We start from the raw sequence: 14,717 nt of genomic DNA on the forward strand, positions 1-14,717 counted from the left end.
CACTGCTCACTTGAACTATTTTTCCCGCAAATGGTGAGCCTCTCTCAGCACCAGCCAGTTCCTTTGAACTTAATTCCACTCTCTGAAGTCTCTGCTGCCTTTTCACTGCAGATGCAGATTGAGAAACAAAAGCAGAAACACGTCCCATGTCAGTCTCCAATCCTCAGCCATCTCACTTTGGCAATCGTTTACACATACAGACAAAAGGAGCCTTGTCTCAGCCAGTAAACCAGCTTGGCATTGCCTTTGTTAAAGGAGTCCTGCCCTTAATCTTAACTGGTGAGAAAGCTGACCCCCCCACTGCCGACCCACCGAACAGGTCGATGAGTGTTCAAAAGATGGCATTTAACTCTGTCTCTTTAATGTGGCGCCAACACATTTCTCGTTAGGAGGAGCTCACAGGCTCTTTTTATATCCTTCGAAACTGGTTCAGGGAACAAGGGGAAAGAGGGCAAGCAGCAAGGATTATGTTTAGAAGGCATATCTGCCTATTTTAAAAGGGAGAAAAAGCACAGAGGAGGTTGAGCTTCCTCAGAATCTCTCAGAGTCAATGTGACTGTTGCTCCAAGGGGATGAGAAATCCCACGACCAAAGCGTTCCAAGTTCCAACTACTGGACAGGGTACATCAATCGAATTGGCATCCATGTGAAAACCCGTGGACAAACTACTTTTGAGATCAACTTTCAAAAAGTTGCTTGAACTGGATTTCATAGAGTCAGTAATATTTACATTCATTAATTAACCTGCTAATGACCTTATTGAAAATTTAGAACAAACCTGCTGGCTCGGAGCAGACCCAGTATTTTTCTTTTATTAAAGTCCAATTAAGTTTGGGGCAAGAGATAGAAAATTAAGGGGTGGGATGGAGAGAATGAGACCAATAGTTGCAACCCTGGTTTCCTGTATGTTTGAGTTAGATCCTGTCTAGCTTTTCCTTGTGAATTTCCCCAGAGAAGGCGAGGTTCACTAGTTCAGCACAAGTAACTACTAGCTGGTAAATCCACACTCCATGTATATGTCCTGGGTGGTTGGGGAGCAGGAAGAGGAAGCAGACTAGTCGATGATAACCACAACCAAACTCACAGGGGTTTCTCCAAGAGTAGAGCATCGTGGCTTCCTGACCCCAGGACACAGACTTAACCCACAGGGTTTCTGAGACAAAGATTCACGCCCATTTTAACCACCCCCCCCCCCCCGGACATCTCTTAGAAACATCCCAGACAGCTTGTGGCAAAACAAATTACAGTGCACTGTGGAGACTGTTGTTGTGTAGCAAATGCAACAGCAAGATCCCACAGACTTTAACAGGATGTACAAGCAGTTAATCTGTTTTTGATATAGGTTAAGGGAGGAATGTTACACATGACAGTCACTGAACTCCCTGCTCTCTGAATGTGACCACAGAATCTTTAACATCTGTCTCAACCACTGGAAGGGCCAGCTGACTCCTTCATTTAGTTTCTCCACTGAAGGCCGAAGATGGGATTGTTTGGGCACTCTCTCTCTCATCACGTCTTCAGCAGACAACACTCTGATTCTGCACAAAACACAAACATGTTAGCTGGTTGTTCTGTGTCATTTGGTCCTGATTGGTTACAAAAGCACTTACCATCAAGTGAGGGAACAGCTTGACTGCCTTGAGATGCTTTAATTTAAAATGTGCAGTGAATCAAAATATCTTTCAAAGTAGCAACAGCAGCACTCTTTGTATCCCACTCTGCAGAGGCAATGAAACTTGGCTTTTTAATTACAGTGCAACGATCATTGATCTCTTTAACTGTCCTGCTGGACACCCTCTGTCGCTCCACCTCCTCCTGGGCAGGTCTCACTCTACCTACATGGGTTAAGGACCATTATGTTGGAAATCAGAGTTTTAATATGGGAGACTCTTTCAGGATATTAAATGGGCAGTGCAGAGTCCATAGTGGACATACATTTTCCGCAGTGGTCATTTTCACGGTCTTGAATGGTCTTCACAGTCTGAATTATCAGGGGTCTCGTGAACAGAACATTACCTTCTGAAAATCCAAGTAAATTATATCAGGTCAGCTCTGGTCCTTCAATTTTGAGTTATTACAGTCCACACCACATAAAACACCTGAATTTAAAACAGGCAGTCGCTTATATCGACCAAATAGCCATCTGCATTAAGTCCAGAGTCAAGTCCAAAGTTGCCGGTTACAGCATTGTAAGTGCTTGTTTCTTTTTGGGTACAAATAGCTGCGTTTGAACTAAGGGGACGCAGAGAGGAGACACTGCCAGAGCGAGATGCAGAAAGAGTGTGCAGTTGGGAATTAGGTTCAGGTGAGAATCCGGTGCAGGCACAAAGAGGTGCTCCTCTTTTCTACTTCTTTTCAGCCTCCAGTAGTTGGTGAGCTTTCTACTTTTGTCTCCAAGCTAGGTGAGTCAACTTTCTATTACTTTATCCATGTAAATTATTAACTAATTGACTAATTATAAATAAAGAAGGTTTGACAGAAATGGCAGGACTGGTGGTGTGCCGTGACTGTAGCACGTAGGAATCTGTGGAATGCACTGCAATCCCTCACAACCATTTCTGCAGCAAGTGTCTGCAGCTTAGGCAACTTTGGCTCAGAGTTGCTGAGCTAGAGTTGGAGTTGTGGGCATTGCAGAGCATCAGGGAGGGGGAGAGTTACCTGGACACTTTGTTCCAGCAGGCAATTAGACCCCTTAGGTTAGGCAGAACTTCAGAGTTGATCACTAGTCAGGGATAGGAGGGTATTACTGCAAGTCAGGCAGGTATGGGGAACCAGCATGTAGTGATGGAGGAGCCTCAGCCCCTGACTTTGTCCAACAGGTATGAACGAGGGGCTTGTTACCTGTGTGGATGAGGAGAAGGACTGCACAGTAGTGAATGAGCAGACTGCCCACAATGAACGATGGCATTCAAGTGGGAGGGAGCAAAGAGGCATGTGGTGGTGACAGGAGACAGTATAGTTAGGGGGATAGATACTGTTCTCTGCAGCCATGACAGGGAGCTCCGAAGGTTTGCGTTGCCTGCCCAGTGCCAGCTGGATAGGAACTTAAGTGGGAGGGGTAGGATCCAGTTGTTGTGGTCCATGAGGGAACCAATGACATAGCAGATCAGCATTCTTGGTTCTACCTAAGAGAATTTGAAAAGTTAGGGCCCAAATTAAAAAGCAGAACATCAAAGGTAATCATCTCTGGATTGTTACCTGAGCCACACGCCAACTGGCATAAAGTCAAACAGATTAGAGAATTAAATACACGGCGCAGAGTGGTGTGGATAGAAGGGGTTTCAGCTCATGGACCAGTGGCATCAGTACTCAGGAAGGAATGAGCTATTCCGTTGGGATGGGTTCTACTTTGAACTGGATTAGGATCAGAGTCCTAGCCAATTTTAAAACTAGGGCTGTGGACAGGACTTTAAATAAACTGGGTGGAGTGGGAGGGGAGATGGTTGAGGTGAAGGGAGATTTAGAAATTCAAAGAGGGAGGTCGAGGCATCAGAACAGTATAGAAATGTGGGTAAAGGCAAGCATTTGTAGGACAGGAAGGGGCAGAGAGTTTAACATAAATTGTACATCATTGAATAAGATCATTGCAGGGAATAGAAGTAAAAAAAATGAAGTTAAAGGTTCTTTATCTGAATGCATGTAGCATCTACAATAAGGCAGGTGAATTAGTGGCACAAATAGAGTTAAATGATTCCGATCAAATCGCCATTACAGGGATATGGTTACAAGGTGATCAAGGTTGGGAAATAAATATTCCAGGGTACACAATATTTCGAAAAGACAGACAGAATGGAAAAGGAGGATGGGTGGCCCTGATAATAAAGGATGTCATAAGGACATGAGTGAAATAGGATCTGGCCTCAGAAAATCATGAAGTAGAATCAGTATGGGTGCAAATTAAGAATAGCGAGAGTCAGAAAACACTGGTGGGAGTAGTTTATAGGCCTCCTAACAATAGTTATACTATTGGGCAGAGCATTAAACAAGAAATAATTGGAGCCTGAAATAAAGGTAATGTAATAACTGTAGGGGCTTTAATTGTCATAAAGACAGGGACAATCAAATGACAAAAGCGGTCTAGAATAATTTTTTATAATTTACATAAATGACTTGGATGAAGGGACTGAAGGTATGGTTGCTAAATTTGCTAATGACACAAAGATAGGTAGGAAAGTAAGTCATGAAGAGGATGCAAGGAGACTACAAAGGTTAAGAGAGTGGGCAAAGATTTGACAAAAGGAGTATAAAGTGGGCAAGTATGAAATTGTCCATTTTGGCAGGAAGAATAAAAAAACATATTATCCAAATGGTGAGAAATTGCAGAGTTCCATGATTGAGAGGGACTAGGGAAACATACAAGTGAAACTAATGGGGCTAAAAGGCCAATAAGTCCCTTGGACCTGATGGGTTGCATCCTAGGATATTAAAGGAAGTAGCTACACAGATAGTGGGTGCACTGGTAGTAATCTTCCAAGAATCCCTAGATGCTGGAAAAGTCCCAGAGGATTGGAAAACTGCCAATGTAACACCCTTATTCAAAAAGGGAGACAAAAAACTATAGGTAACTATAGGCCAGTTAGTTTAACATTGGTCATTGGGAAAATGTTACAGTCTATTATAAAGATGTCATAGCAGAGCATTTAGAATTACATAATCTAATCAAGCAGAGTCAGCATGGCTTCATTAAGGGGAAAATAATGCCTGATAAACTTAGAATGCTTTCAGGAGGCAACAAGCAAGATAAATAAAGGGGAACTAGTAGATGTAATATATTTGGATTTCCAAAAGGCGTTTGGTAAAGTAACGCACGTAAGGTCACTTTAATAAGATAAGAGCCCATGGCGTTGGGGGTAATATATTAGCATGGATAGAAGATTGGCTAACCAATAGAAGACAGAGAGTTGGAATTGGGATAAAGGGTGGCATCTTCAGGATGGCAACCTGTAACTAGTGAAGTGCCACAGGGATCAGTGCTGGGGCCAATATTTACAATATATATTAATGACTTGGATGAGGGAAATGAACATACTACCGCCAAATTTGTTGATGATACAAAAATAGGTGGGAAAGCAAGTGGTGAGGATGACACAATGAGTCTACAGAGGGATATCGACAGGTTAGGTGAGTGGGCAAAAACTTGGCAGATAGAATATAACGTGGGAAAATGTGAGGTTATGTACTTTGGCTGGAAGAGTAGAGGAGCTGGAGGGATTTTCTTATGAGGAGAGGTTGATTAGGTTGGGCCTGTACTCACTGGAGTTTAAAAGAATGAGAAACTACCCTATTGAAACATATAAGGTTCTTAGGGGGCTTGACAGTGTAGATGCTGAGAGAGGTGGTTTCCCCTTGTGGGAGAGTCTAGGACCAGAGGGCATAATCTCAGAGTAAGGGGTCACCCATTTAAAACAGAGATGAGGAGGAATTTCTTCTCTCAGAGGGTAGTCAATACCGCAGAGGGCTGTAGAGGCTGGGTCATTAAGTATATACAAGACTGAGATAGACAGATTTTTAATCAGTAAGGCAATCAAGGGCTATGGGCAAAAGGCAGGAAAATAGAGTTGAGGATTATCGGGACAGCCATGATCTCATTGAACGGCAGAGCAGACTCGCTGGGCCGAGCGGCCTACTTCTGCTCCTATGTCTTATGGGATCTGAATGCCCTAGTGCATGAATCACAAAAGGCAAGTATTCAGGTACAGCAAGTAATTAGGAAAGCTAATCGAATGTTATCGTTTATTGTGAGGGGAATTGATTACAAAAGTAGGGGGGTTATGCTCCAGTTCTACAGGGCACTGGTGAGACCACATCTAGACTTCTGTGTACAGTATTGGTTTCCTTTAAGGATGTAAATGCATTAGAAGCAGGTCTACTAGACTAATACCAGGAATGGGCAGGTTGTTTTATGAGAAAAGGCTGGACAGGCTAGGCTAGTATTCACTGGAATTTAGAAGAGTAAGAGGTGATTTGATTGAAACCTTTAAGATCATGAGGAGTCTTGACAGGATGGATGTGAAAAGAATGTTTCCTCTTGTGGGAGAATCTAGAACTAAGGGTCATGGGTTAAAAATGAGGGGTTGCTCGTTTAAGACTGAAATGAGGAGAAATCTTTTCTCAGAGGGTTGTGAGTTTTTGGAACTCTCTTCCTCAAAAAGCAGTGGAAGCAGAGTCTTTGAATACTTTTAAGGCAGAGCTAGATAGGTTCTTGATAAGCAAGGGGGTGAAACGTTGTTGGGGTAGGCAGGAATGTGGATGGCTCTTACAATCAGATCAGCTGTGATCTCTTATTGAATGGCAGAGCAGGCTCGAGGGGCCGAGTTGTCTACTTCTGCTCCTAATTCGTATGTTCGTGTATAGAAGATGAGTTTGTAGAATGTTTTCATGAAGTTTCTTGGAGCAATACATTATGGAATCAACTAGAGATAAAGCTATCTTAGATTTAGTATTGTGTAATGAAGCAGGATTGATTAGGAATGTCATAGTAAAAGATCCTCCGGGAAATAGTGATCATAATACCATTCAATTCCATGTTAAGTTTGAAAGTGACATACACCAATCATAAACAAGAATCTTAAAGCCAATTACACAGGTATGAGGGGAGAACTGGCTCAGGTTAATTGGGTAAATAGACTAAGAGATGTGGAGGTAAATGAACAGTGGGAAACATTTAAAGAAACATTATGTTCAACAAAAATAAAGATTGAGAAATAAAAACTCAGGAAGGAAGACCCATCTGTGACTTACTCAGGAAGTCAAGGATAGTATTAGATTAAAAAAAGAGGCATATAATGTTTAAAAAAAAAACTGTAACAAGTCTTAGAATTGAGGACGTTTTGGAAACCAGCAGAGGACCATCAAACAGTTGATTAAAAATGTGGAAACAGAACATATGAGAGTAAATTAGCCAGAAATATGACAACAGATAAAAGATTTTATAAGTATATAAAAAGGAAAAAAGTAACTAAAGTAAATGTTGGTCCCTTTAAACAGAGACAGGAAAAATTACCATTGGGGATGAGGAAATGGCAGAGACACTGAACAAATATTGTGTGTCTTCACAGCAGAAGACACAAGTTTCATACCAGAAGTAGATGTAACCCAGGGGCTAAAAAAGTGAGGAAATTAAATAAATTAATATTAGCAGAGAAAAAGTATTAGAGAAGCTTAAGGGACTAAATTCTGAGGAATCCCCAGGACCTGATGGCATATACCTTAAGGTTCTAAAAGAGATAGCGACAGAGATAGTGGATGTGCTGGTTATGATTTTCCTAAACCCTTTGATTCGGGAATGGTTCCAATAGATTGGGAATGTTATTCTGCTTTTCAAGAAAGGGGGGAAGAGACAAAACAGTGAACTACAGGCCAGTTAGTCAAACATCGGTTTTTGGGAAAATGCTAGAACCTATCACTAAGGAAATTTCAACAATGCACTTAGAAAAGCATTATATAATTAGATCAAGTCAACATGGTTTTACTAAAGGGAAATCCTGTTTGTCAAATTTAGAGTTTTTTGAGGATATAACTTGTAGGTTAGGGGAACTAGTAGATGAAGGACACCTGGATTTCCAACAGACATTCAATAAGATGCCGCACATAAAATATTAACATATATAAGAGGCAAGGTAAGGGATTATGGAGTTGGGAGTAATATTTTAGCAAGGATCGAGGGGTGATTAACAGATAGAAAGCAGAGAGTGGACATAAATGGGGCTTTCCCAACTTGGCAGGCAGTGAAAAGTGCAGTGCTATGATAATCAGTGCTGGGGCCTCAGTTATTTACAATTTATATCAATGACTTCGATGAAGAAACAGAGAGTAATATAACGATACAAAGCTAGGTGGGCACGTAGCCTGTGGGGAAGAAACAGAGAGTCTGCAAAGAGATTATAGACAGGTTCAGTGAGTGGGCAACAAGATGACAGGTGGATTATAATGTAGGGAAGTGTGAAGTTATTCACTTTGGTCATAAGGATAGAAAAACAGAATTTTTTTTAAAAAAAGGAGTGAAACTTGTAAGTGTTGATGTTCAAAGAGGCTTGGACGTGCTCATACAAGGAACACAAAGAGAGCATGTAGGTGCAGCAAGCAATTAGGAAGGCAAATAGCACATTGGCCTTTATTGCAAGGGGACTGGAGTACAAGAATACAGAAGTCTCGCTACAATTCTACAGGGTTTTGGTGAGATCACATTTGTGAGCAGTTTTGACTCCATGTTTCAGAAAGGATATACTTGCATTGGAAGCGGGTACAGCAGTTTAAAGAAGAATGAGGCACGATCTAACTGAAACATATAAAATTCTGAAGAGGTAGATAGGGTAGAAAGCAAGAGATTGTTTCGCTGGTTGGGAATCTAAAACACGGGGGCATGTTTTACGGTACACTCAGGGAATCCAAGTTGCCAAGTGCTTTTATATGTATGTTGTAGTCCGGAGCTATGGATAGTTTATGGTAGAGACTCCAATTTTCTTTCCATCACATGGCTGATCTGAATCTCTCCTGCTCTTACCACCACCATTGGCGTATATTATAAGGATTTACAGGTTGACACTCAACCTGTTTGGCTGCATTATAAATTCACCTTCCTTGGCCATCAAGCCCCAGGGTGGGACTTGTACCTGGACCTTCCTGCTCAGGGGCAGGGACACCACCCACCACAAGGCCTCCTCTAAAACACACGGGCATAGTCTCAGGATAAGGAGTCAATCATTTAGATAACTGAGATATTTAAGCAAGGAAATACTTGCATTGGAGGTTCACTAAAGTGGTCCCTGGGACAAGTGGGTCGTCCTATCACGAGAGGCTGAGTAAATTGGGGCAATATTCTCTGGAGTTTAGAAGAATGATAGGTGGTCTTATTGAAAAATGAAAGATTCTGAAGGGGCTTGATAGGGTAGACACTGTTTCTGCTGGTTCGGGAATCTAAAACACGGGGGCACAGTGTCGGGGTAACAATCAGGACTGAGATAAGGAGAAATTACTTCACTCAAAGGTTTCGGAGTCTTTGGAATTCTTTACTCCAGAGGGTTGTGGATGCTCCATCATTGAATACATTTAAGGCTGGGATAAACAGATGTTTGGTCTCTCAGGGAATCAAAGGGTATAGGGAGTAGGCAGGAAAATGGAGTTGAAGCCCAACATCAGCCATGATCGTACTGAATGGCAGAGCAGATTTAACATGCCACATGATATACTCCTGCATCCTTGTGTTTACTCACCCGCCCACTGGCACCTGATCAAATTCAGATTGTTGCTCTTTTCTGATGCATTATGCTACTCTCAGAGCCAAAGTAAAGGGACTGTATTAATCATGTTGCTAACTTAAGTTGTTGATGTTTAATCGACTTATCACGGATCCATCTCCCCTGCTCTAGCCAAATGAATCCATTCTGATCTTTATCCAGTCCCAAAAAATACTGTAGGCTGCATTAGTCAATCTGAAGAATGCTCATCTCAATGCTTTCTACTGTCATTATTGTATAGATCCTCCTCTTACATGTAAACATTTAAACCCTCTTCTCTTGCAAGCATTAGGCAGGAAGTGAGTTTGTGGCAAAATGGAAGCTCTGGACTAATTGAGAAGCATCGTTCAGGCTTTCAACAAAATGCAAGGTGAAATCTTGCTATTTATATTGATAAAGCTGCCATATGCCCATCAGCAGCTCTTTCAGTCGGACTGATCTGACCACGGAGATGGTGGCTGCTGTGGCCTTTGTCAGCAGAGTCCTCCACAGCATGGACTTGCTGAGGCTGAAATAGCTGTAAATCTCCAGCCACTCACCATGGGCTGTCCTGGCAAGATATCAAAGACATCAATGGTTTCCAGATAAATCATCTAAAGGATCAGGATGCCACTGCAGTCAAAAAGGTCATTCACCAGCCAACGCGTAAAACAGGCAAATCGCATTAGAGTTGTTTGTTGCATCTAAATCCAATTTGACTCATCCTCGTTTTAAACCCCTCCCTGGCCATGTTCCTTGCTATCTCTGTAAACCCTTCCAGTCCCTACAACCCTCCACGATATCTGCGTTCCTCCAAGTCTGGCCTCGTGCATGTTCCCCATTCCATTTGCTCCGCCAATGGCTGCGTCTTCAGCCAGCTTTGTCCAAGGCTTTGAAATTTCCCCCAAACTCTCTGCTTTGCTCTCCTCCTTAAACCATACTTCTTTGACTGAGCATGTTAGTCATCCCCTCCTAATTTCTCCCTCTTTGGCTCAGTGTTAATTTGCGTGACTATACTTCTGTGAAGCACTTTTGGGTGTTTTCCTAGGTTAAAGGTGCTATACAAACTGGAAGTTGTTGCTATTACTGGATTGTTCTTTATGGCCTCTATGTTACTTGGATGAACAGTGACAACATACTGGAAAATGGTCCATCAGTTTCCCCATGGCAGGTGTTGAGCTTACTAACCTATAATGTACATGGTTCCAGCTCACTGCATTTGTTGAATTGCAAATATACAGCAATTCTAGATTGCTCCCCCTAAAACCAGAGTTTATAAATATTATCCCATTCGTTCTCAGCCAGGAAGATGCTGACTTATACCAAGATCCAGACCCGCAGGCACTGGCAGCCTTCTGGCACCTCACCCAAATGAATGCTGTTAACATGAGCCCTGGTAAGATATGCCATAGACCATGAGACCTACACAAGGCACTACAGTCAACCACATTGACTGCAACGGTTCAAGAAGGCAGCTCACCCACAACCTCAAAGGCATTTAAGGATGGGCAATAAACACCAGCCTTGCCAATGATGCTCACATCCTATGAATGAATAAAAAAAAAACGAAAGCCTCACTGACATGTACACTTTCCAACAGGAGTTGTTGGCCAGCAATGAAGTTTCCTTTCTCCAACTCAGGTGTGCTCAGATCAATTGTGTGGCATTCTTCCAGTATATTTTCACTAGAACAGCAGCAACTGTCAGCTATGGCAACACTCATGCCTCAGAATTGAGCACTTAATCTAGACTGATGCTCCCAGCACTGCACCTTAGGATGTGCCATCTTTTAGATGAGACATTAAACCAGGGCTGGGTCTCTGCTCGTAGGTGGGTGCTAAATATCCAATGGCACTATTCAAACAAGAATATGGGCATTCTCCCCAGTGACCTGGTCAATATTTATGCCCCTAAATAACTAAAAAAATATGATCTGGCCATTTATCTCATTGCTGTTTGTGGGACCTGTCTGTGTACATGTTGGCTGCCCCTTTTCCTACATTACAACAGTGAACACTTTTTGAAGTATCAAAAAATAAAGCACTTTGGGATGTCCTGGAGTCGTGAAAGATGGAGATTCTGTTATAATGTATTCTGTTACTTACTCCAGCAAGACCCAGGCTCTGCTTTTATAACACATAAAATTTCACTTCATACTTTGGAAGCCTCAGCATGTGTTTTTACGAGGAGATCAATCTTTGTTGTTGAAGGATGATGACAGTTTCTTGTTGACAACCATTTTATGTTGAAAAGATTGATTTGACAAGTTAAGACTGCCCTCTCCTGACTGTGAAACAGTAATGTCACTAATCAGAACAACCTCCAACAATCCTACTCCAGCCAGGAATGGATTCAGTTTATTGCAAGTCAAACAGATTGCTTAGAATTACATAGAAGTTACAGCACAATAACAGATCATTTGGTCCAATCGGTCTATGCCATGTTTATGCTCCACACGAGCCTCCTCCCACCCTTCTTCATCTCAACTGATGCTTCTATTCCTCCCTCTATCATGTGTTTACCTAATTTTACCTTAAAAGTATCTACGTTATTCTCTTCAAGTACTTCCTCTGGCACAAGTATCACACTTTATCCACGCTCTGGGTAAAGATGTTTCTGCTGAATTCCATATTCGATTTATTAGTAACTATTTTATATTCATGAACCCTCGTTTTGGGCTCCCCAGCAAGTGATATACCTTCTCTATGTCTATCTTATCAAATCCTTTCATAATCTTAAAGACCTTTAGAAGTAACTGGGTCAAAATCCTGGAACTCCTTAACAGCACTGTGGGTATTCTACACTACATGGACTGCAGTGCTTCAAGATGACAGCTCACCACCACCTTCTCAAGGGCAATTAGGAATGGGTAACAAATGCTAGCCTAGCCAGCAATGCCCACATCCCATGACCTCAGTCAGCTGCTCTCTCCAGTAAATAGTCCAGCCTCTCCAATCTTTCCTAATAATTCTAACTATAATGTTATAAGTGTTAGCTTTGTTGGTGTGTAAACGTATGCAATGAAACTCTCTCATGGAACAGATCGGGGTTCATGGCAACATTATAGGAGACTTTCTACTCAGAGCTAAAGCTTTGATGTTTCTTGTTCCAATAGATCCAAGTAATGAGCAATAGTGGCAGGAAGTAACAAAGTGTATTGTGACAAGAAGGTGGAAGCAGGCAGGGCAAGTGTTGTGTGTGGCTGAAGGTCAGCACCTTGAAAATCGATAGACTGCAGTCCCAACCAGGAAAAGAGGCCAAAACTGAGGTGGGATTGAGCGCAGGAATAATCGATTGAAGAGTGGCGACAGGCAGACAGCTGCAGCAGCTCAACAGAGGAGACAGCAATGATGAGGTTTCGCTGAATGAGTACAGTTGACCAGCTTATATCTAACTGGTTCTACAGTTATATCAGAAGCAAGATGGGAAAAAAATCCTACTTAATCTAGGCGGTTTATGGTAGAAATTGTTTTTTGTTTATCAACATTCCACACAAGAAAATCCAATTTAAAATCTATTTTTTTCCTTCATATCTTCCATCAAGGAAAAGTCTCAGGTATATTTTGATTATCTGTCTGATAGTGTAAAGTGGGCCAAAATGCATCAGCAACCTGCTTTATATCTCTCTCAATTTTTAGACAGGGATTATTTTAGCATCTCATTTGATAGACAGCACCTCCAACAGTGCCTCACTCCCTCAGTACTGCACTGAGTTGTCAGCCTATAATCTGTGTTCTGGTGGAATTTAACCCACAACCTTCTGACTCAGGGGTGAGACTACTGTCCATTGAGCCAAGGCCAATGAGGGACAGTGAGCGTTGTATGAAAATTTCACACTCTGCAGCACCCCCCACAAACACACCTCCACCACAGTGCACCTTACTAAATATCCAGGTGACAATATTGCCTATGTTTAAATGAGAACAGGAGTGAGAACAACTTTCTATGTGCAAGGGACATATTTTTGTTTACTTTGGCATTCTTAGGCTGCTTGCAATGCCACCAAACTCCATTTCTACCACGAAACAAAAACAGAAACAGAAATGCCTGGAAAAACTCAGCAGGTCCGGCAGCATCGGCGGAGAAGAGCACAGCCGATGTCTCGAGTCCTCATGATCCTTCAACAGAACTAAGATTTCTATATATATTTCTATATTTCTATCACATACTGGGTAGCAAATGCAGTTGTGTCTAATTCTGTGCATCCTTCAAGTCCGCCCCAGATTGATCAGGTAGGGACTGCTGTTACTTCCTACTGGCTTATACATATTGTGGGAAATATTTTCTCCTCTACAAAGCTTCAGATTCTTCCCTTGCTCCTCTCCCAGTCAGTCTTCACATTCAGTGCAAGCACAAAGTCAGTTTTTCAGGGAGCTCAAGATAAAAATATTTTTAAGAGCTTACCGATGTTTCTGTAGTAGATTGGCACAAAAACATTGATGACTCGTTCGATCGCAAGGAGGCCCAGGCAGAACAGGACCAGGGCCTGCAGAGAGAAACTCCCTTTAGGCCACATGTAGGGCACAAGCAACTGCACCTTCTTACAGAAGTCTTTCCATGTTGATTGACTGCTGCCGTTCCGATTCAAGAGAGGCTGGAAAGAAAGCAAAGTTGTTCAGCGGCTGAAATTCAAAGATTTCAAAATGGAGACCCCAACTTTTGCCCAAGCCACCAATTATATAGGATACAGTTTTAGTCTCCTTCTCCAAGGAACAATTAGTGTTGGGTTCCTACAACACAGAAAGAAACCCATCATTATATTTCAAAAACGTTATCCTTGTTGCTATTTTTATTTTAAACTGGACATTTCTGCTGAACTAAGAAATGTAAGACGTCTGCTACAAGTAATCCGATCAGAGTTGGCCCTCTGTCAGGGAGTTATCCCCAGTAGTTTCAAGAATAAAATAATTATATTCTAAGCTTCGAAGAATGTCACACCTCGTTTCTCCTAGAGAGCTATTAGCAGACACATATCACACCTGGGACTCCTCAGACCAATTGCAAAAAAAACCTACAGGGATGGCTTATTAGATGCAAATGACAACCTTGCTAGTGGAGTCAGTGGGTCTGTTGGGACAATGGCTTCCCATATGCCAGACCCTCAACATAATGGCAACCCTTTCAACAACTAATCACTGAGACATTATCAGTCCTGAAACCAAAGCCAATTGCAAATGATGGATAAACATCACTTTTGAAGTCATTGTGGGAAGGAAGGTCACATGACTCAAGGCTCTGGCCTTATGGGCATTTTAATATTACACCTTTGGTTTTCATAACCAGTCTACAGTTTCAACGTCTAATTGGTAAGCCACAAAGCAGCAGGCTCCTCCAGGCAGATCAAACTGCCCATTTAACCTGACCTTGCCAGAAGATTTCGTACCATTGCCTATAGAACCAACTCAATCTCTGCTCGCCCACTTCATCTGGTGACATCAGCCCCAACTAAAAAGCGGACCCTACAACTCTGGTCTCCAGCCAGTTGAACTCGAATGCCGACAT

General features: G+C 42.1%; 1 protein-coding gene across 3 annotated transcripts in view; it reads right to left on the minus strand.

Annotated features, from left to right (window-relative positions):
- Positions 1-14,717, minus strand: part of LOC121284857 (ATP-binding cassette sub-family B member 6, mitochondrial-like) — a 219,282-nt gene that overhangs the window by 167,328 nt on the left and 37,237 nt on the right. For all 3 annotated transcript variants that reach the window (XR_005944560.1, XM_041200687.1, XM_041200686.1), the window contains exon 4: positions 13,620-13,809. Coding sequence is in view for 2 of the 3 variants with exons in the window: in XM_041200687.1 (XP_041056621.1) it covers positions 13,620-13,809 (190 nt within the window). In the remaining variant the exon portion in view is untranslated. The remainder of the gene's footprint in view (positions 1-13,619; positions 13,810-14,717) is intronic.

This window comes from Carcharodon carcharias, chromosome 12 (assembly GCF_017639515.1).
Source record: "Carcharodon carcharias isolate sCarCar2 chromosome 12, sCarCar2.pri, whole genome shotgun sequence".
NCBI classification, from domain to species: Eukaryota; Metazoa; Chordata; class Chondrichthyes; order Lamniformes; family Lamnidae; genus Carcharodon; species Carcharodon carcharias.